The 22002-nt window shown below is 41.2% G+C and overlaps 1 protein-coding gene across 1 annotated transcript in view; it reads left to right on the forward strand.

The window, feature by feature from the left end:
- Window positions 1-22002, forward strand: part of MMS22L (MMS22 like, DNA repair protein) — a 171964-nt gene that overhangs the window by 92355 nt on the left and 57607 nt on the right. Inside the window, exon 13 of the mRNA XM_083177008.1 lies at window positions 6946-7455. Coding sequence (XP_083033134.1) covers window positions 6946-7455 — 510 coding nt within the window. The remainder of the gene's footprint in view (window positions 1-6945; window positions 7456-22002) is intronic.

Raw genomic sequence — 22002 nt, forward strand, 5'->3', positions numbered from 1 at the left:
TCTTAGCTACACCATTGCAGTTGAAGCTAAAGCTTGTATTGCAGGGACAGCATAGTTCCACATGAGGTGAACGTGGAACAGCAGGATCTCTGCCTTCTAGAGCAGCAGGACAGATTAAATCCAGTCTAGATTTTTCCTAAGATCTGATGTGATTTGTGGTTTGGCTAATGAACAACACATTCGGTTTGCTGTTTACATATCTGGTCAGGGTAGAGGGTTAATGTTCTCAAGGCCAGTTTGTGGCTAAAAATAGGCATGGGGTCTGCGGACTACGCCTGGGACCATGGGATTGTTATACCCACTTGTGAAGCCTGTGCAATGCCTTCTGTAAAATCTGCTAAGCTGTAATCACCTGTATTTGTCAACCTGATGGAAATAAAGAAAACCGTGTATTTCTTGCCCAGTATACATGATCCTTTTCACACCAAAAAAAAAAGCGTAATACGTTCAAAAAAGTGTTTAATTCAGAATGCTTAATGCTGTTTATATAATCATCTTGCTTTCCTTGTCAAACACCTTCAGAAACTGTCCTCGCTTGTTTCTTCGCATATACTCTGTTTTTTTACGATCTCATACATGTGTATAACCTTCAAAATTCTGCACAATACTTTTATGTGGAGTTTTTAATTTGAATATAAATGTATGGGTCAAAGGTATTTAAAAGTACATGTACAGTATACAGTACTGTAATATAAATCTTTCTCTTTTATAATCAATTCCCACAGATCCAACTAAAGGCATGGGTACTGCAAGTTTAATAGGTATCTAAGAGAAGGTCTGGTGAATCCATTGCTCTGTTACCTTCATAGGCGTGCGCAGCCCATTTTATTAGGGGGTGCAGCATTTGAGGGGTGTGTCTAACATGCCAATGGGCGTATCTATCACACCTACTGGGCGTGTCTATCATGCCTACTGGGCGTGTCTATCACTACCTACTAGGCATCAATACAAACTAAATAGGTGGTGACTTATTTATGTATATGAGCTTCAGAATGAATCATCCACCCACACACACACACACACACACACACACACACACACACACACACACACACACACACACTAGAAATAGGGACAGTGCGCACCGAAGGTGCTCGTCAAAAATTTACACCGTTATGTAATTACACATTATGCCACACTCCATAATGCTCGTTGCCAGAGGTTTCTGGCTCAATGACTGTAGTTACATGCCACTTGTCAGGGGTTTTATTATCGCTGACAAGGGGGATTATATGCTCGGTGCCCAGGGGGAAGTCTTTGGTGTCTTTGATCTGTGGGTCCCTTTATGGGAAGATTGCGGGCAGCTGACATCCAGTGACGTCAGCTGCCCGCCCCCGGCACCCAAGCTATCGCAAATTACCGTGCGAACATCCAGCATTTTCATGGGGATGCCCAAGAAATGCTGGATGTTCCCATGGGGACACCCCCTCGCCGCTGCCCCACACCCGCACTGCCGTGCACGAATGGGATGGCGAATAAGCAATTTGCCATGCCCGCTTGCAACAAGCGGCTGCACATGTGCATAAATGTTTATGCGCATGCGCAGTCGACAAACATCACTCACCGTTGCGAATTTGCAAGGTATGAATCAGAATGAGGGCCATTGTTACACAAATATAGACCTACATACAGTGTCGCAAACACACACACACAATATACAGTAATATATATATACAATATAAATACAGTTACACAAAAGCACACACGTCTAATACATACAGTTACACACATACATACATTTATTCACACACACATACAGTCAGATACTTGTACACACATTTAACACACACACACATACATTAATAGAGTCACACACATACAGTCATATACTTGTACACACAATTATCACACACACATACATGAATAGTCACAGACACACAGACTATAAAGTGCCTCTTCCATCCTTATATTACACGATAGATACTGTACACTCACTGTGTACAGTACAAGCCTCCGTTCTCCTCCTCTCCCTCCATGCTGCTGGGCTTGTGCTGCCTGGCAGTGTGTGTGACGTGGCTGTGTAGCCCCGCCCCCGATGTCACGCCGGGGAAGTGGAGACTCAGCAGGGGGCCGGGCTACACAGCATGTATGTGCTGCTCAGCTGTGCTAGGTTCCACCAGGTCCAAGATGAAATGCCGGAGCTGGTCTGGCCGGGCCCCATCGGGTGCTCCACTGTCAGCAGCCGGCAGGCGCCCGTGTCACAGCATGGCCGTTTACAGGTAAAAACGGCACTGCTGGTCATTAGAGGTGCTGGGGGTGCCGGCCATTAGGTGGTGCCTGGGCACCCCCGGCACCCGCTGTGCGCACGCCTATGGTTACCTTGGTATTACTGGTGGATGTGGGTGGCTGATAGCCTGTCTATGCCTGTAAGTTAGCCTAGGGCAGGGGTGTCAAACTCAAATTCATCGGGGGCCGCATCAGCATTTTGGTCACCCTCAAAGGGCCGGTTGTATCTGTAGGTCCCCCTGTATAATTATAATGCCATGACACCACAGGCTGCTCCCCCTGTATAATATAAAATGAATGCCATTACTCCACAGGCTGCTCCCCCTGTATAATAATAATGCCATGACACCACAGACTGCTCCCCCTGTATAATATAATAAAAGTAATGCCATGACACACAAATGATTATACAGGAGGAGCAGCCTGTGGTGTCATGGCATTATTATTATTATACACGGGGACCCCTCAGGAAACAGCAGATATATATATATTTTTTTTATTGTGAGTGTGATCCTCATCCTCACTTACTGTTTCTCCGTCTGTCCTGCTGCTGCTGCTTCTAGCTTTTCTTCACTGCTTGCTGCGTCCATACTGTCCCCGACTCCCGGTCCAGCTTCCCTGCCTGCTCCTACTTCTCTACAGACTCATGGGCGGGCGGAGTCATCGTCATGACGTCCCCACCCAGTGTCTGTCACTGCCGGGCATCAGAGGGAACAGGCGGCCGGGCCCTCCTCCACGTAGCTGTGGAGGCCGGCGGACATGTTTCTGTAGCCGCATACATATGTGCCTACAGGAACATGGCCGCCGACAGTGGAGGAACAGGTAAGGCGGCTGCGGACTTCGAAGCGGCCCGCAGCACTCCTGTTTTAGACACACTGCCCCTGCGTGCTATCTCCTCGCGCGGGCCACATGACAAGGTCTGGCGGGCCGGATTTGGCCCACGGGCCTTGTGTTTGACACCCGTGGCCTAGGGGAAGGGCTATTAATACGCTGCAAATTCCAGTCTCTGTTGGATTGTAATAGCGGCTTTCCTGTAATTAGAAATTTGTACCTCTGAAACAAAGTTGGCTCTTTAGCTGACCTGTTTAGGGTTTCTCTGAACTGCAATACAGAACGAAAGCTGCTGGATTTAACTAGTTGCGATTTAACTAGCTGTTTTAAAAAATATATTCAAATGGCTTAAAATATCATTACAGCCCAAACAGAAAAATGTACGCACAAAACCGAATTCTTTCTTCTACTTACATTGAGTGTAAGTAACAGCCAATAATTATTAACAATAAAAAACATGTTTTTCAAATCAAAAATCTTCCCTCAATGGGGTTAAGCCAAGTTATAACTGATTCAAATAATCAATACAAAAACTTAATATAAAAAGTGTTCACTAGAAAACTTTAAGTGTATTACAAAATTACATTTCACATGGTTTTTGGTCTATAAAAGGCTATTCAGACCTACTCACACGGCTGGGAATTGGCAGCTCGAGTGATTATTGAATGACTGTGCATGCTACGGGTTGTAGCACGCATGCGCAAGGCCATCCTGCAATAAAATCTAGTGTATTTTTCAATCGCTGTCCATTTGAAAGTAGATTGACAGGAAGACGCGTCTGTGGTTGTCGCTCGGCCATGTTATGGGAGTGTCGGAAAATTCAGGTGTCCAAAAGCATTTAAAGGGAGGGTGTGTGATGTCGGCTCCTACAAATTTCTGTTTTCATTTCATCTATATATGTCTAGTGTCCGTTTGAGTGTCTTCGAAACATTGCCATCTGTTGGCAGCGAGTGAAACTACATATCTTTCTCTCACACATGCACAAACACAAAGGCAAATTTCTGTTTTCATTTCATCTATATATGTCTAGTGTCCGTTTGAGTGTCTTCGAAACATTGCCATCTGTTGGCAGCGAGTGAAACTACATATCTTTCTCTCACACATGCACAAACACAAAGGCAATCACAATATAGCAGACTAGCTTTCTAAGCATTTGCTTCGAGCAGCCTTCTGTAGTGTCATAAAATGTATTTGATGAAAATTAGCTGCTTTTCTTAAAGTTGGTTGTAATGACATAAGTTGTTGCCATCTGATAGGTAGTTTCTGGTATTGGACACCTTTTTTTTCTTTTTGTAATTTCTAACCATAGTGAACATACATTTAATAGAAAAGGAAAAAAACCTTAAAATAAAAATTAAGATGGTAGCACAATACCTCCCCAATTGTCCCCATTTTTTTTTTTTGGGGGGGGGGGGGGGACTTATTTCCTGTTTTTGGATAGCCGTTTTGCACATTGAGAGGAGAGACCCCCTGTCACTCACTTCCGAACAGCATTTATTCACAGCAGATAGAGGGACTAGGGGAATGTCAACAGCTCACAGAACACTAGGCATGCCCCCATATTGATGAGAAATGGGGGGGTGTTTTGCATTTGTGGCATTGCTGTTAAGCTACACCCCTTTGCTAAAGCCACACCCCTTTTTTGAAAGCACCCATAGGCCACAAACAGGTCAAGATTCCATAATTCTAATGGGGCCTACACACGTAGCGATTTAGGGGAATTTTCTAAGCGATCGAACTAGATCGCTTAGAAAATTCCCCTACACTGCTACATGTGTACGGGCCACAGCGATATCGATGCACGTCTCTTAATGCCCGGCAATTTAATATGCAGCATGCTGCATATTAATCGGTCAGGGCCATTGTTCTCACAGGAGAACACTGGCTGTGACAGATCTCTCATACAGATCTCTCATACAGCTCTGACGCATCGCTGTGTTCTGAGCGATCTAGAATAGCTCAGAACGCTCAGCACATCTCCCTGTGTAGGCCTCTTTAAAGGTTGGGAGCTATGTACCACTGTGGGACACGTTGTTATAAAGTATCCAAATATCCGTTATCCAATTATTCCAAAAACCATACATTCCATAAAGTGAAAAAAAAATTGTGTTCAAAGCACTACTGGGGACATCTGTAACAGCACTACTGAGGGCATGATATGTAACTGACACTAAATATATGCAAGAAAAGATGATTGCTTAGCATTTAAATTCTGAGATAGTGTGCATTGTTTTATGTTTTGAAACCTTGTTTTATGCACAAATAAAATGTTTGTTTGTATTTCATGTGTTTGTACAACATAAATGCAAGATACCTCAAGATACATCATTGAAATATAAAAATATTCTGAAATACAGAATAATCCTAAACCTGTAATAACTTGCCCCCTAAATTTCGATACCTAAGATGGCCATAGTTCAATATCTATGCTTAAATTTTACAAAATAAAAACATGAATTGACCTGTGATTCTAGCAATGTAAATTAATAACCCTTACCTTTTAACAGTACAACCACTATATGACTTCAATTATAGGTGAAAAATATTACTTTGAAACTAGAAAAACAAGTTTGTCTAGGTACCAATTACATAAATACATCTGTGTTAGCTCAGTTTTGCTGAGCAATGACAGTTAAGGTGCCCCTAACTGTGCAAAGTACAGATGCGATGTGCGTGCCCGCGCACATAAGGTAAGCGCTGGCCATATTTTTTGCACTAGATTGCATCGCATCTAATTCAAAATGCATGGTGCTTTAACACATCGCATGCGTTTTGAACTAGATGCAATACGATCTGGTTTAAAATGCCCGGTGCATCACACAGTGTTTGGGAACCTTTACATATTCAAACTTCAGTTGCACAATCCATTTGCATGACATGGCTGTGTTTTTATTTTCATTGTAACAACTTGTCTCTAACAACTAGTCCTGCCTCCTCTACTGTAAGGTTCCTAAAATGTTTATATACACCCATATGAATATTGACCGTAGCTTTCTTTGTTTTATTAAAGCATAACCATTCTATACCAACAAAATGATTGTTTTCTAAAGTACTAAATTTAGCCTATGACAACGCTTCTGGTGCTTACCTTACTAAGTAACATCTTGTCTATTTTACAGGGTTTTCTTTTACATTCACAGTTACTGCAGTCACATTACACAGCTATTCTAGTCGTGCCTAGTCATGAACTTCACTGTGCATTTAACCACCCCCCTGTAAATGTGACTTATTCGCATCGCTGTGCAAAGAAGATGCACAAGCAGACTATGCTGATTAAAAAATGTGACATGACTATTGTGTGCGAGTACAACTGTATCTTACAAAATGCCACTTTTTACTGTAGTGCATTTTAGGGGGGAAAAGACACTACGGTGGGAAAGTCCCAAGAGTGCTGAAGACTCCTGCACCATATGTACCTACACTTATTACATACGTAGGCTATGTGAGTAAGGACACATCTGTAACTTATAGCAGGCGTGTCCTTTTAATGTGATATCAGAGAGTGACTAAACTAAAGAGTAAAAAATGCAAGATCCACCTACCACAAGGCATTCTCTTGGAAATATGTGGAGCTTTAACTGAGGGCACAGAGAGTGGCCTGATGTCAACTGTTACTGAGCCTTGAATCCTATGCTTTAATTTTTCCCACTTTCACTTCCATCTTCGGTTCCTTTTAATATTGGGTGGTTTAATGTGACTTTTTAGGCAAGTCTTAAGATTGCAGCAGTGTGCTAAATCACAAGAATCTACAGTAGGATGAGTTGTGATTTGTGGTCCGAAAGTCAGCACAAGAATTCTGTTGTAGACTATTTATGGTTTTACAGTATATACAGCTAATACAGTATATTAATATATTAAAAATAATTAATATACTGTATATTTTACCAGGATCTACTCTAAATTCCATCAGAGGAAGATGCAGGAGCTCACAGAGATTGGCCTACAGAACTTTTTTACCCTTTTTCTTTTACTGGCCACTTTAGCAGAAACTGAAGATGTGACAAGTCGTGTGTTGGATCTATTACATTTTCTAGTACCCACCAATCTCAGTGTTGCACAGCAGACGCTTGTGTGGAGAGGCAATTTTGCATTTATTCTTCTTTATGTGGAAAAAAACATGGACATAAGTGTGCTAGCTGAAAAGGTTTCCCACAGTTTCCGGGAAACCGCTAAGGAGTTCTTGGTGTCTAAGGGTGACTATGGCCAGAAGCATACACATTGGAAGCTGCTTTCTACCTACATTGACGGTGTTCAAGAGGTTTTTGAGACCAGCTGCTTCTTACAACTTTCTGAAGAGAAACTACTGAATGACGGCTTTAGTATGTTACTGCCAGCATGCCGAGAGTCTGAGCTGAGTGCAGTTCTACATTTTCTGCAAACAGCCAATGCCAGGCTCAGGTAGGACAATATTTACCATTGTATTCCTTTTGTTGTTTCCCCATCATCATGAATTATATATGGTATGCCTTTTCCCTTCTGCATTTAATCGCTGGCTTGTCTGTATTTTGATTTTATATGTACTTGGTTACCTGGCTATACCTCATAAATCATGTGCGCTATTGTTAGCTAGGGGTAAATACATTTAGTAATAATTCTGCTCCAACCTCTGCCTTTTTTTTAAACAACAATTTATAGACATTAGCAGAGTTTATTAAAAAGTAAATGATAGATCATTTGTGAACGGATAGTTAAATAGTAGTTTTAAAATGAGTACCAAATGGGTACATATGTTAATTGGTTTAAGAGGTATACTGACATTCCTGAATAAGGAATTGGATACCAGTTTGCCACCTAAACGGTGTGTTTCCATCTGTGTTTTTGACAGTTGTCAAACTTGTGAAGTGATGGGGACTATGCTGATGCTATGCAAATGTAAATTTTGGAAGTATATTGTATAAATGTCATTTTTGCAGTTTGCTGAAAATTAGGCTTAAGATCCAAAATGTTAGCTGACAAAATTTTTTTACAATAGGAGATTTTTTAACTGAAAAAGACATTGGGGGTATGCAATCTGGGATCACGGCTGTCGATCCCCGCCGACAGCCGTGATCCTGGCCCGTTTGCGGTCAGATCGACCGCATAACAACAGGCAGGATTCAATGTCCCGCCTGCCGATGGGCGCAAAGGGGGCTTGGCCACGAAATCGGCCGTGGATTGTCAATCTGTGGCCCGGATAACGACAATCCACGGCCGTTATCGGCAGAACGGGCCCGACCGCTTCCGAAGTTGGGCCCGTTCTGCCGTGATCCTGCATCAATGCTGTCGTTAATGATAGCATTGAATAGGGAGCCACGAATATTTCCCATGTCGGAAATAGCGGCGGCACATTGCATACCCCCATTGTCTTCAGATATCATTAACACAACTTTGGCACCTCTATTCCTTGGATCTATTATTAAACAAATCAGGAGGGGTACCAAAAGTAGGGAACCTTTTTTTATTGTGTGCTAAATTGCATGTTTTGTTAAACAATCCGGTCATTTAGAAGTTTTGAGACATAAAGGATACACACCTACAGTATAAAACGGCTTGGGTAATGTACTTACTCTTGCTTCAATAATTTAACGAAGTAGTGTCACTTGATTTTGCTTGTTGTGGCATTCACATTTCCATGGGATTGTCACTGGTGGTGGCAGTTTTAGAGCCGTAATCGTGGAATTGAAATTGCCAAGCTAACATGCGTTTTGAATTTAATGATGCATATTGTGTTCTCAAGGTGACTGTGTCCCATATAAAAATAATGAATGTATTCAATTTGGAGATCACCAGAACAATGGATGTCTGTCCCCTGTATGCATATTTTAGGTTGGTACAGTATGTGATTTCTCCCTTTCCTCCCCCATACATTTCAACTTGTGATATTTCTGTTACAGATGATAAGAGTTTCTAATTTCCTTAGTATATTCTCTGTGTTTTCGGTATGTAACATGCAAGACTTATTTAAAATGAAAAGAAAGCTGGAGCAATTTTCCTTATTCCATTTCAGTCTCCTAAGGCCTATTTCCCCTGGTGAGAACATAGCAGTAGGGGGTTTAAGGGAATTCAGCTCTCTGCAAATTAATGTCTCACATCATGAAAATTCAGCAGCATTTTTTGTATCTTGAAAAGTAATACAGAGAATGTGAGTATTATTTCTTGCCAGCGGGTAGAAGATGAATGATTTTGTCACAGTTTTACTGCTTGATGAGCAGTGTCCTGAGGGTCAGGCTTAACTCTGTGTCACTATGCTGCTCATTACTCTTGAGCTAAATAAGGGCTGATTGGATCTAAATTGCCTAGCACATGGGCCACAGATGAGCTCAGTGAGCAGGGGATGACCTGCTATTCAGGTGGGGAGTCACCCTGGTGTGCAAATGCTGCATTAGAGCACCGTGGGAGAATGAGAGGCTGCCAGAAAAAGAAATCGAAATGTAAAAACTCTTTGAAGCTGAGATGGAAGAATTTTGAAGTGTAGGAAGTGACAGGTTGATGGTACTTATCAGCTTTGGCTGGATTAGAGAACAGTGTCATCTTGCTTTTATAATGACAGTAGTCTAAAGCCGGCTGCTAACTACTCGGCAGTGCAGAGCAGCCGTTGACACAGTCTCTTCTGCGTCTTGCTGCTTTGTTTGATAGAGAGGTGCTTCAGGATGTTTAAGTTCTTCTTAATAGCATACCGCTGTGCAATGAAAGCAATTAGCCCTGTAACATCCCCTCTGCAAAAATGATTTATTTCTTTACCTAGAGTTGAAATAAGCTCAGTAAATTGCCCTACATGGTAAATGTCTGCTACGTGTGTGTGTGTGTATATATATGTGTATATGTATGTATGTATATGTGTGTATATATATATATATATATATATATATATATATATATATATATATATATATGCTTGTGTGTTTGGCCGGCACTCCCAGAAGCAGGTCCAGATGTCTGCTGACCCGGTGCCTTCCAGTGTGGACCCGTGGGTCCCAATGCAGAGGATCAAATGATCAGGCGGCACTCTCGGATTTAGTGAAAACAACTTTAGTGGAAGTTTATTGCTCCTACATGTTTCGGGCAACGTATGCCCGTCCTCAGGGATCAATATAACAGTGCTAACAAACGTGATTTATACAGACAATCATGTGAAGAAAACCTCCCCCTGTGCCCCCCATCTCTCCGCCCACCTCACCTGTAATCCATCGCACACCTGCGCTTCCGCCCACTCACAGCGTTCACCGCTCCGTCGGGCGCCATTAGGGAGGCCGTCGCCATGTTCAGCGTTCAGCCACTCCCAGTGACTCCCTCTGACGTCTGCGTGCGTCTCTATGCGCTGCGGTCCGGCTTGGAAGCCAAGCCTCGCTCTGAATTCAATGGAGGGACGGTTGCCATGGGAACTGGGGGAAAAACAACAAAGAATAACAAATCAAATATAAAACATGCATATTATAAGTGCTGTGAATTTAAGAGGCTGATATAGCCATAAAAGAAGCGAGAAAATCGCTAAAATAGTGTTAAGAATAAAAAAATTTAAGAAACACATACAAACATGAATAAGACATTTAAAAGCTTGCAGTTAAGGTTATTTGTGTATTCCACTGTAATCACAGGATATATAAATTGGCTATTTATATGTGCACAAAAAATAATGTGCCTATACTTATTTATATATAATTGTGATCTTATGCCAAGATATATCCTATGCAGTGGTCCACAATTTTCAGGGGGCTTCATGGCAACATGTAAAAAATGAGATGCTTAATACATTATTATTCTTATAGAAAATGATACATTCCATGTTGCTCATTTAAGCCCCGAGGGGAAAGGGTGTCCAAGAGATGAATCCACCTCGCCTCCAATTGCAGAAGCATCCTTTTTCTATTGCCCCCCCTAGGTGGTTCAGGAACTTGGTCTATAATTTTTGACCTGATGCTTGCCACACTGTGCTTCTTTTCCGCACAGTGCCTCGCAACCGGTTGTTCGCTGCGGCCTGTCATTAAGGCTTGCCTGATGGCGAGGCGATGGTTCGCCATTCTTTCTTTGAATTGGCACTCTGTCTTGCCCACGTAGTAGAGCCCACATGGGCAAGACAGAATGTATACGATGTATCTGCTGGAACAAGTGACCGAATGCTGGATCTTAATTTTCCGGCCTGTGTGCGGGTGATTTACTGTGTCACCTGCCAGCATAGAGCTGCATGTGACACAGCCAATACATTTAAAACAGCCTTTGGGGCGGGACAGAAAATGTGTGGGTCTGATACTTTTAGTCAACTTGGTCATATCAGTTTTAACCAGCTGGTCCGCCAAGTTGCGGCCTCTCTTATAGGCTGGCATGATGGTAGTATTGTGCAAGCTCTTCAGGCCTCTATCTGTGGCTACCATGGGCCACAGGGCCTTCACTTTCTTCGTAGTTTCTGCACTGCCCTCTGCATGTTGGGTGACCCAAGGAATTCTGTTACCCAGGTCATTCTTCTTCTTAACCGCCCTTAGGGCTGTCTCACGGGGGATACAACAGGAGGAGCCTGATCAACATCAAAGAAAAAGTGCTCAATATCCCCCGTGAGACAGCCCTAAGGGCGGTTAAGAAGAAGAATGACCTGGGTAACAGAATTCCTTGGGTCACCCAACATGCAGAGGGCAGTGCAGAAACTACGAAGAAAGTGAAGGCCCTGTGGCCCATGGTAGCCACAGATAGAGGCCTGAAGAGCTTGCACAATACTACCATCATGCCAGCCTATAAGAGAGGCCGCAACTTGGCGGACCAGCTGGTTAAAACTGATATGACCAAGTTGACTAAAAGTATCAGACCCACACATTTTCTGTCCCGCCCCAAAGGCTGTTTTAAATGTATTGGCTGTGTCACATGCAGCTCTATGCTGGCAGGTGACACAGTAAATCACCCGCACACAGGCCGGAAAATTAAGATCCAGCATTCGGTCACTTGTTCCAGCAGATACATCGTATACATTCTGTCTTGCCCATGTGGGCTCTACTACGTGGGCAAGACAGAGTGCCAATTCAAAGAAAGAATGGCGAACCATCGCCTCGCCATCAGGCAAGCCTTAATGACAGGCCGCAGCGAACAACCGGTTGCGAGGCACTGTGCGGAAAAGAAGCACAGTGTGGCAAGCATCAGGTCAAAAATTATAGACCAAGTTCCTGAACCACCTAGGGGGGGCAATAGAAAAAGGATGCTTCTGCAATTGGAGGCGAGGTGGATTCATCTCTTGGACACCCTTTCCCCTCGGGGCTTAAATGAGCAACATGGAATGTATCATTTTCTATAAGAATAATAATGTATTAAGCATCTCATTTTTTACATGTTGCCATGAAGCCCCCTGAAAATTGTGGACCACTGCATAGGATATATCTTGGCATAAGATCACAATTATATATAAATAAGTATAGGCACATTATTTTTTGTGCACATATAAATAGCCAATTTATATATCCTGTGATTACAGTGGAATACACAAATAACCTTAACTGCAAGCTTTTAAATGTCTTATTCATGTTTGTATGTGTTTCTTAAATTTTTTTATTCTTAACACTATTTTAGCGATTTATTCGCTTCTTTTATGGCTATATCAGCCTCTTAAATTCACAGCACTTATAATATGCATGTTTTATATTTGATTTGTTATTCTTTGTTGTTTTTCCCCCAGTTCCCATGGCAACCGTCCCTCCATTGAATTCAGAGTGAGGCTTGGCTTCCAAGCCGGACCGCAGCGCATAGAGACGCACGCAGACGTCAGAGGGAGTCACTGGGAGTGGCTGAACGCTGAACATGGCGACGGCCTCCCTAATGGCGCCCGACGGAGCGGTGAACGCTGTGAGTGGGCGGAAGCGCAGGTGTGCGATGGATTACAGGTGAGGTGGGCGGAGAGATGGGGGGCACAGGGGGAGGTTTTCTTCACATGATTGTCTGTATAAATCACGTTTGTTAGCACTGTTATATTGATCCCTGAGGACGGGCATACGTTGCCCGAAACATGTAGGAGCAATAAACTTCCACTAAAGTTGTTTTCACTAAATCCGAGAGTGCCGCCTGATCATTTGATCCTCTCTATATATATATATATATATATATATATATATATATATATATATATATATATATATATATATATATATATATATATTGAGAATAGGGGTGCGCTAAATGTACCACTTAGTGGCTATACATACAATAAATAAAGATTTATTTTATAAAAAACAGGTAAACATTTATTGACGGTTCATCTGGTAGTAAACATTCATTTCATTGTTTCGGAATTTTTCAGACAAGTGCCACATACAATGTAGATCCGCGGCCCGACGCGTTTCGTCCCTTAGGACTTCATCAGGGGCAATGAATCAATCCAATGAGGAGAAATCTCCTACACAATTTGTGGGTGAAGTTGTGACCTCTAAGAGCTCTTTTGGAGCTGCCAATTCGGGTGAACAAATCTCTCAGGTCAAAAATGTTCTGTCTACAATGATAAATTAGCACAGCCACAATTTAAATGAATGTGGTCTTCTCTGACCAGATGGTGAGTTCACACAGACCAGAAGATAAGTTGTAACAATCAATATGGTATTCTTCTGTTCCTAGTAGGTGTATTTATACAGCCTCATTGAGGTGAAAATGGTCTCTAAAACCAGCAGTGAGTAGATTCACAAAAATACAAATGAGGTATCCCTCTGTCCACAGTAAGTGCAGTTTCTCAATAACGTCTAAACCAGAAATCACACAGGCTCCTGGAGACCCATATAACACATTTAACAATCTCTAACACGGCTGCTGTTAATAGGAACCTGATTGGTCCCCATTCTATTTTTATATGTAGTATATAATATGTGATGACTGACCTGGTGAGGGGGAAATTCTCTGTATTTAACACAAGTGATTTACACATGATCTATTTATGCACTTGTGCGCATGTGTACTAAGACACTAGCGCATCATGCTATGTAGGGGGATTATTTCTCTATAACCATTATATGATATTAGTAAATGGTACATGCTAGTTTATTAATATATAATGACTTCTATCATGATATATATGTATTTCATGCCGCCCAAAAAAAAAATATAAAAACCATCTGCTGTCACTCAAGTATCCAATTTAGTAGCTCTGGGTTTAACATACTAACCCTCAACAGTATATGCAGCTAAATATAAATATATATATATATATATATATATATATATATATATACTAGTAGTGATATTACTCATAAATTCTTATATAGAGACCCACTACTATGAAGCCAGCCGACTTGTTTCAGACATTATAACAAACAACACTTAAACATACAAATCAAGCCATTAGGATTAATTATGTCCAAGGAGTGTATCCAACGGGCCTCCTTTTGTAGTAATAATCGCGCCTGATCTCCACCTCTCTCAAGGCTGGGGACCTGATCAATGATCATGCTTCTCAGGGACGAGAGCGCATGCTGTTTGGACAAAAAATGTCTTGCCACCGGTTTATCAGTAATTTTAGTCGTCAGCGCCGCTTTAATGCTCGACCGGTGGTTGGCCATACGTTCTTTAAAGGAACAGATTGTCTTTCCTACATATGTCAATCCACATGGACACTTAAGCAAATAGATTACATGGTCAGATGAGCATGTCAACTGTGAGTGCATTGGATATATATATATATATATATATATATATATATATATATATATATATATTCACTGTTACTGTCCTGACGACGGGGGCGACCCCGAAACGTTGACGACACCCATGACTGTTTAATAAACCAGTCCTCTGTTTTCACCTAAATTGGAGTCCCCGAGTGCCCTCTTTCCTATTCGTGTATATATATATATATATATATATATATATATATATATATAATATTAGTGTGAGTGTGTGTCATGCTCACTTCTACCCCTTCTGTGACACTCCTGTCTGCCCCTCCCCTTTAGAATGTAAGCTCTCAGAAGCATGGCCATCTCTCCTTGGGCCAGATGTACTAAGCTTAAAAAGTGATATAATGGAGAGTGATAAACAACCAGCCAATCAGCTCCTACCTGCCATGTCACAGGCTGTGTTTGAAAAATGAAAGATAGGAGCTAATTGGTTGGTGGCTTATCACTCTCCATTTTATCACTTTTCAGGGCTTGGTACATCTCGCCCCTTGTGGGTTCTTCATAGACACTGGGAGATTTTGAGCTGAAAGACGCTCAAACTTGATGTTTTGAGCGGCTTTCAGCTCAAAGCCGCCCAATGTGTACGGCCCCGCGGTTGCATTACCAGCAGATGAGCGGCTTTGTGGACAGCTTTGCATAGCGCTGTGCTATTCAAAGCCGTCCGCCTACCGCTGACAGAGCCAGGCATGGGGAAAGCGTGTAGCCAGAAGCCTCCCCTTGTTATGGTATTTATATATCGAACATCTGATTTGATATCAGCGGTTTTCCGCTTTTTTTGTAGTCTACATTTATATGCATTTCCACTAGTACACTGCTATAATAGCATGCACTGCATTAATTTACAGTAATTTTTCTGTTGATTTTTGTATTATTCAATTACATCGTAATCAATCCACACCTCCTTTAGGTGCTGTAATGTTAGTGCATGTTTGGTTGTTGTTGTTGTTGTTGTTGTTGTTTTTTTGTTCCCGTTAAAAAATAAATGTATGTATGTATGTATTGATTCTGTATGCCCAATACAACATTTTAATATATGTATGTTTTATTCTTTATATTTTGTATAAAAGTATTGTGTGACATTTTTTTTTTTTTTCATTCATTAGTTGTAGTCCATGTTTTGTTTGGTTGCCATGATGCTGGTCTCCATGACAACACTGTGTGACAGCTGCCACCTGACCACAGACTAGGGCCGTAGTCACGTCACTTCTGTGACCAGAATGGGCCAGCATCAGCGGCATGGTGGGGGGGTGTAGTGATTCTGGGTACGTTTTTAGTAGGTATAACTATTATTTTATTTGTTCTGATGAAGGGGGTTGTACCCCTAAAGTCCAACTGAGGATTTTCTCAGTACAACTTTGAAAGTCCTGGAGAGGGCTGTCTGTCTTTGCATTGTATTTATATATAAAATACCGACCAACCAACTAATATTCCACTTGTTGCAGAAAAGTGTAGGTAAAACATAGGAATGGGCTTAGAGCACTAAATTGTGTAAACATTGAAATCATCTCACACTTGATATAGAGAGCAATTCAATATACAACAACAGATTGTATGTTTAAAGGCATCAGCCTACACCAATTCCTACTATATTTTTAAAATCAAATATATGTTGCAAAACCTCTTTAAAAACTGCCTAAACTTGTTAATCACTATCGGCTTCCTATTCTAGAGTGAGTATGCCGGCAGGGGGGTGTTGGTCACTCCTCCCAACTGATAAAGTAGTGCTAATGGCCAGGAAATGGCATGTCCCAGTTGTCTGCCCGCAAGCCTTTATCTCACTGTGAATAGGTACAATACGCATGGCATCTATTCATTGGCAGTTAATGCAACTGTGGGACACAATGGCTCATGATGCAGAGGGCAGGCTGTTCCATCGGGCCACCTCTTAAAGGGCACAGCACATTTTGTCCATTTAAAATCTGGCTGGTGTAGTTCCCTGCTGAAACGGGCTAGTATGAAAACTACTCCACATGGCATGGTAGGTTCCCCCAGGAATAAAGTGTGTCAGCCCCTTGCCCTCCCTTACCCAACCCAGCAGCCACTCACCAGCATGTTCCCCTGATTTTAGCCATGTTTATCATCTGGTTTCCCCCCTCAGTTGGGTGCAGGGGAACCCTTTCTGAATTGGTCACCTGATAACTGCCTCCCCTTGTGCTTTTTATTATTGCAGCAGCAGTGTTTTTGGACACTGTGGAGCCCCAGCTCTAGGAGAGGCTGAGCTCGTAGCTGTCTATTCTAGTCTCTACCTGGTCTGCTTGTTACATTGCAACCATATAAAATAATAAATGCACCAAATAATGTATGGCTGCTGCTCACCCAAATGGAGGAGTGCTAAACCTTCACACAAATAGAAATGTGAAAAATGGAAATGGGAGCACTACCAATGCATTATAGACACTGTAAGCATAATATAAAAACTTTTAATACCAATAACATAAAATAATAAGCACATATATATGAAACAAAAATTTACAAATAACAATCACATATATTTATCAATAATACTCCTTTTGCATAGGTTAATGTCCACACGTTTTTATATGTTGGAGGATGATAACCAAACAGTGTGCCAGAATTAGGGGACTCCACTAAATATAATTAGGTAGAAGATTCTGCGAGGAGACTCGTCACAAAAGTTCTGTCGGCCTCAAACATATCTAGCACTCACCAATGCTACAGGTACTGAATGTATCTCTGAACGTGTCATGCAGGGTATAGCGTCTGGAGCCCGTGACTCCCGGCCGGAGTCTGCTAGGAGCAAAATCAGCTAATGCTCTGTCTCTGTAGAGCATGGGTCTTCAACCTGTGGCCCTCCAGACTACATGTTCCACCATGCATTGCCACATTTTTTCATATAAGAGCATGCCAAAAACCCTCAGGGCATGCTGGGATATGTAGTTCCACAACATCTGGAGGGCCACGGGTTGAACACCTGTGCTGTAGAGCAATAACACTGTTTGGGTAACACCTTACAATGGGCATTATTCTGGATCACTCTCTGAGGCAAATTCCTTCTCAAATGGACAACACCATGTGCACCGCGGGTGGGGCAGATCTAACGTGCAGAGAGAGTTAGATTTGGGTGGGGTTTTACTTCAATGTGAGATCTATATTGCAGTGTAGAAATAAAGCAGGCAGTATTTTCCCTGCACAGAAACAAAATAACTTTCCCAAAGCTAATTCTTTCTGCACCTGTTACATCTGCCCCCCTGCAGTGCACATGGTTTTGTCCATCTGAGAAGGAATTTGCTTCTAAGAGTGAACTAGAATAAGGCCCATGGTTCTGTCCATTTGAGAATGAATTTGAACCAGAATAAGGCCCAATGTTAGGAACTTTGCAAGAAGTCCTGAATCAGGGTGAAACTTCAGTAGGAGCAATCATTGATAGCTGGCAGAGTTGCTGCAGGTGGTTTATATTCAAAACAATTTTTTTTATTTTGTTTTTGCAACGTGCATTTTTTATTTTTTTGTATATTAGGTTAATGTTTTGTTGTTGGTATTAAAAATATAATAATTATTATATATGAGGCATCGTAGTGCTCCCATTTCCATGTTTCATCGTCTATATTGTAGCAGAAACATGTCTTCAAAAGAATGAGAAATACCGTGCCCCATGTAATGTATGAAATACTGTATAAAGCTTTTTACACTTTCAGTGGTTTTGCATTAAGCTAAGACTGTCACTTTATTGTATTGTAGGTTCTGTCCATTCTCTCACTTTCCAAATGAGCCACTTACACTTTTTACTCTTTCATTTCTTAACTCTCTACATTCGTAATACAACAACATTTTATTTTAGATTTTTCCATTTTCCCCCTACTTATGCTAGCACTGCATACAAAAATCCTATGTTTTATAAGTAAAATAGCCATAAAAGTATACGAGGCCCGGATGGTGTTGATTGCGTTAACATGCCCCCATAGGTCTGTGTACAAACATCAAGTCCAAGAAGGCATTGGCCCAGGCAAATTTGGTTGCTGGCATTTCTTTGCCGTTGCAAATTGCTCCCTTTTGTGTTTAATTGGACTGAGCCCCATGACTCTTGGTTAGCTTTTATACAAGTCACATACAGATAATACCTCAACAGAAGTGCTATCGAGAGGCATGTGGTACTAAATATTCTCTGGTTATTTTCGCTGGATAGACATCTTATCAACATTGCACCTGATTGCAGGTTCTTGCTTCCTGACACATAAGATCCTATTTGAGTGTGGGAATCTGCCTACACACAAGTGTACTCGTGGTCAGAAACCTCACTAGTTTTTACTCCCACCTCTACAGGGTGTGAACAGAAATTAGTAGGCCAGTAGGGTTTTTACTAATGCATTCTATTAATGTGTAAGATACCAGGGGAACCAAGGGGGAATTCAAATGTTTTGAAAGTGACAGTTTGGGGGCTTAATCAAAAAATTCTGTAAATATATGTAACCAATATCTCTGAATTCTATGGTCATGTAGTGTGAGATCACAGGGCGTTCTAGTTGACTTTTTTTTAAGAAACCATTTTCTTATAAAATTCCTTATTTACTTAAATTCAAAGAGATTTGCCAAGCAAGGAATTAGATTGACACAGCTGAGAAATTTATGTAGTGGCAGATGCTCAGTTAATTTAATGATTTAATCAGTTAATGATACCATTCAGGTGCATTAAACGGGGGGGGGTGGGGGTAATATTGGGTAAGTGAAAAATGCATGGTTTCCCTCCAGCACACTGAATGGCAATAGTATCCAGTCTTAAACACTACATGATAATAGTAGTATTCAGAGATATTCATCACATATATTTGCGCAAAATGTGTGATAAAGCCCCCATCACTTGTCAAGGCTTCTCTGTATATTGGGGTCCCTTTTGCTATATTTAGGGGCAGGGTGCAACACCCCAAAAAATCAGCATAAGCTAGAAAGCCCAGAGCAGCACACCAGTGAAATAATTAGTGTTAATAAGTGTAAGTGATAGGAAGCCATCCAGTATGGCTCTGAGGTAGAAAACTATTACATTGTAACACCCATTAATCTCTTCACTAAGGCCAGTATTCAATGAGAAAAATTTGCCTTGTTTTATGGCGAGTTTGTGCTGTTTTCGCGTTGGAAGGAGCATTTTGCTCTCCAAAAGTGAACCACCCTACTCAATGTGATATTTTCGCCGTCTTTTTAAGTGATTTTCGCCGTGTATCTCCGTGTAGCAATTCTCCATCTTTTCATGGAGAACTGGAATGTGTACTTTTAAACGAAAAGTTTTTTTTTTTATTTTGGTGTCAAAAAAATCAGGATTTTTTTTTCTGTGAAGGGGCATGTTATTTTTATTCATGTGCTTTTTAGCACATGAATATATATTTAATTTAAATTTTTTTTTTTTTTTTTACAGAGCAGCCAGCAGGGGGCCGGAGCTCTCGAGCCGCTCATTAGATATTCATATATTCACTGCATCCGATCATTACATGTGCCCGATCGGGTGCAGTGAATACTGGGTCCCCTGCTGGCTATAGGGGGGGGCAGCTTGTGCTGCCTGGGTCCCGGGGAGCCCACCTCCCTTCCACATATGTTCTGGGGCAGCCAGGGAGACTTTAATCTCCCTGGCTGCCCCCGGCTCCCTGCCGCGGACACGCGTCCACTGCAGGGGTTAAGACTGGCCGCGAGTGGCGGCGAGTCTTAACCACATTGAATAGGGGGAGCAGGAGTGGCAGCGAGCCCTCCGGAACAGGGCGAGTGCATGGCGAGAGAAAAAAGACAATTTCTTTATTTTAATTAGTCATTGCTTTTGTATCACCTTATGTATATAGCCCTGGCTTCCTATCACTTATAATTTACATTACAATTCATTTTTAACAGATGTGCTGCACTTAGCTCTTGGCTTTCAGGCTTATGCTGATTATTATTTTTTTTGTGGGGGGGGGGGGGGGTGCCACACCTAGATATAGCAATAGGGACCCCTAAACCCCTAATATACATAGAAGCCAACAACAATGGCTTGGGGGCTTGATCAAACATTTGCGCAAATATATGTAACCAATATCTCTGAATTCTATTGTCATGTAGCGTTTAAGACTGGTTTATAATGACATTAATTGTGCTGGAGGGAAACAATGTACGGAAGTTGCTGATTTTTTTTTTTTTTTTTTTTTTTTTTTTTTTAAGTTATTCACAACAAAAGAATTTGTGTAAAGACATGTTAACCTAAACACACAAGTCTTTTATTTGAATGATCATCAATTGCATAAATTCAAAAAAGCAAGTTTTGTGTTCTTTAAATATACTTTTTCTTAAAACTGAAATTAGGAAATTGGTTACAGTAACTGTTTAAACCACTAGACTTTCATATGAATAATTTATTCCAGTGGCATTGGGCATTGGATAGGAAATGCGAGCATCAGAAGAGAGGTTTCAAAAGCTAATTTAAAAAAGAAAAAAATAATAGAAGAAAATGTGTATTGTGAAGTCAATATCAATGTATAAATATTCATATTTTTAACACACCAGACAACTCTTGGCATCCTGCTCACTGCCAGAAGACCTATTTAATCAGGGTTAATAGGGGCCAGAGGCAGCCCCAGAGCACACTATGGTAACAAAATGTATATTTATGCGGAGTCAACATATCACTCGCAGACATTGTCGATATATAAAAGTTCTTACTACTGTATTCTATGCATTTTACTTTGTATCTGGTAAAAAACAGAGAGTGAGAGGATTGGATTCCATTCCTGTACTATATTCATTCTGCAAAACACTCATGGTTGCTATCTAATTTTGAGTACTAATTTCCCAAAGTCGGAAATATCGTCCATTTTCGCCTAACATAAATTGAATTCAGAGAAACATATGTATGGGGATTGAGGCAAGCTTCTGGAAGAAATGGGTTGCATTTTAGTGATTTTTACATCACATTCTTAATTTGGGACACTGATGTTAATGATTTGCAATTTCTGTAATGATTTTGATAAAGGATGTGTTATGCCCTATAGTAAGTTTTTTCAATGACATCCGAAATATCTGTGTGTGTGTATATAACATAATTTTGTTTTTGTTGTTTTTTTTTTCTATTTACAGAAGTACATACCTATAATGGATGTAGTATTTAAGTGAAAAATGTTGGTATCCACACCCTTAGGTAGCCTGTAATGCTGCATTGGGAACAAAGAAAAAGTGCAGACTACTCAAACAAACAAAAGAGAAATTTTAAGAATTTCCAATAAAATGGGTTCATTTATGTCTTTATATGTTAAATCGTGCTCCTGGCTAACAGAAATGCCCTTCAGCTACGCAGGATTTTGAAGGGTTAGAGGGTGCTCATTTGCACATAAATAGCCATTAACAGATGAATTCCCAGAGGTCC

Source organism: Crinia signifera, chromosome 3 (genome assembly GCF_055691185.1).
Source record: "Crinia signifera chromosome 3, ASM5569118v1, whole genome shotgun sequence".
Lineage (NCBI taxonomy): Eukaryota > Metazoa > Chordata > Amphibia > Anura > Myobatrachidae > Crinia > Crinia signifera.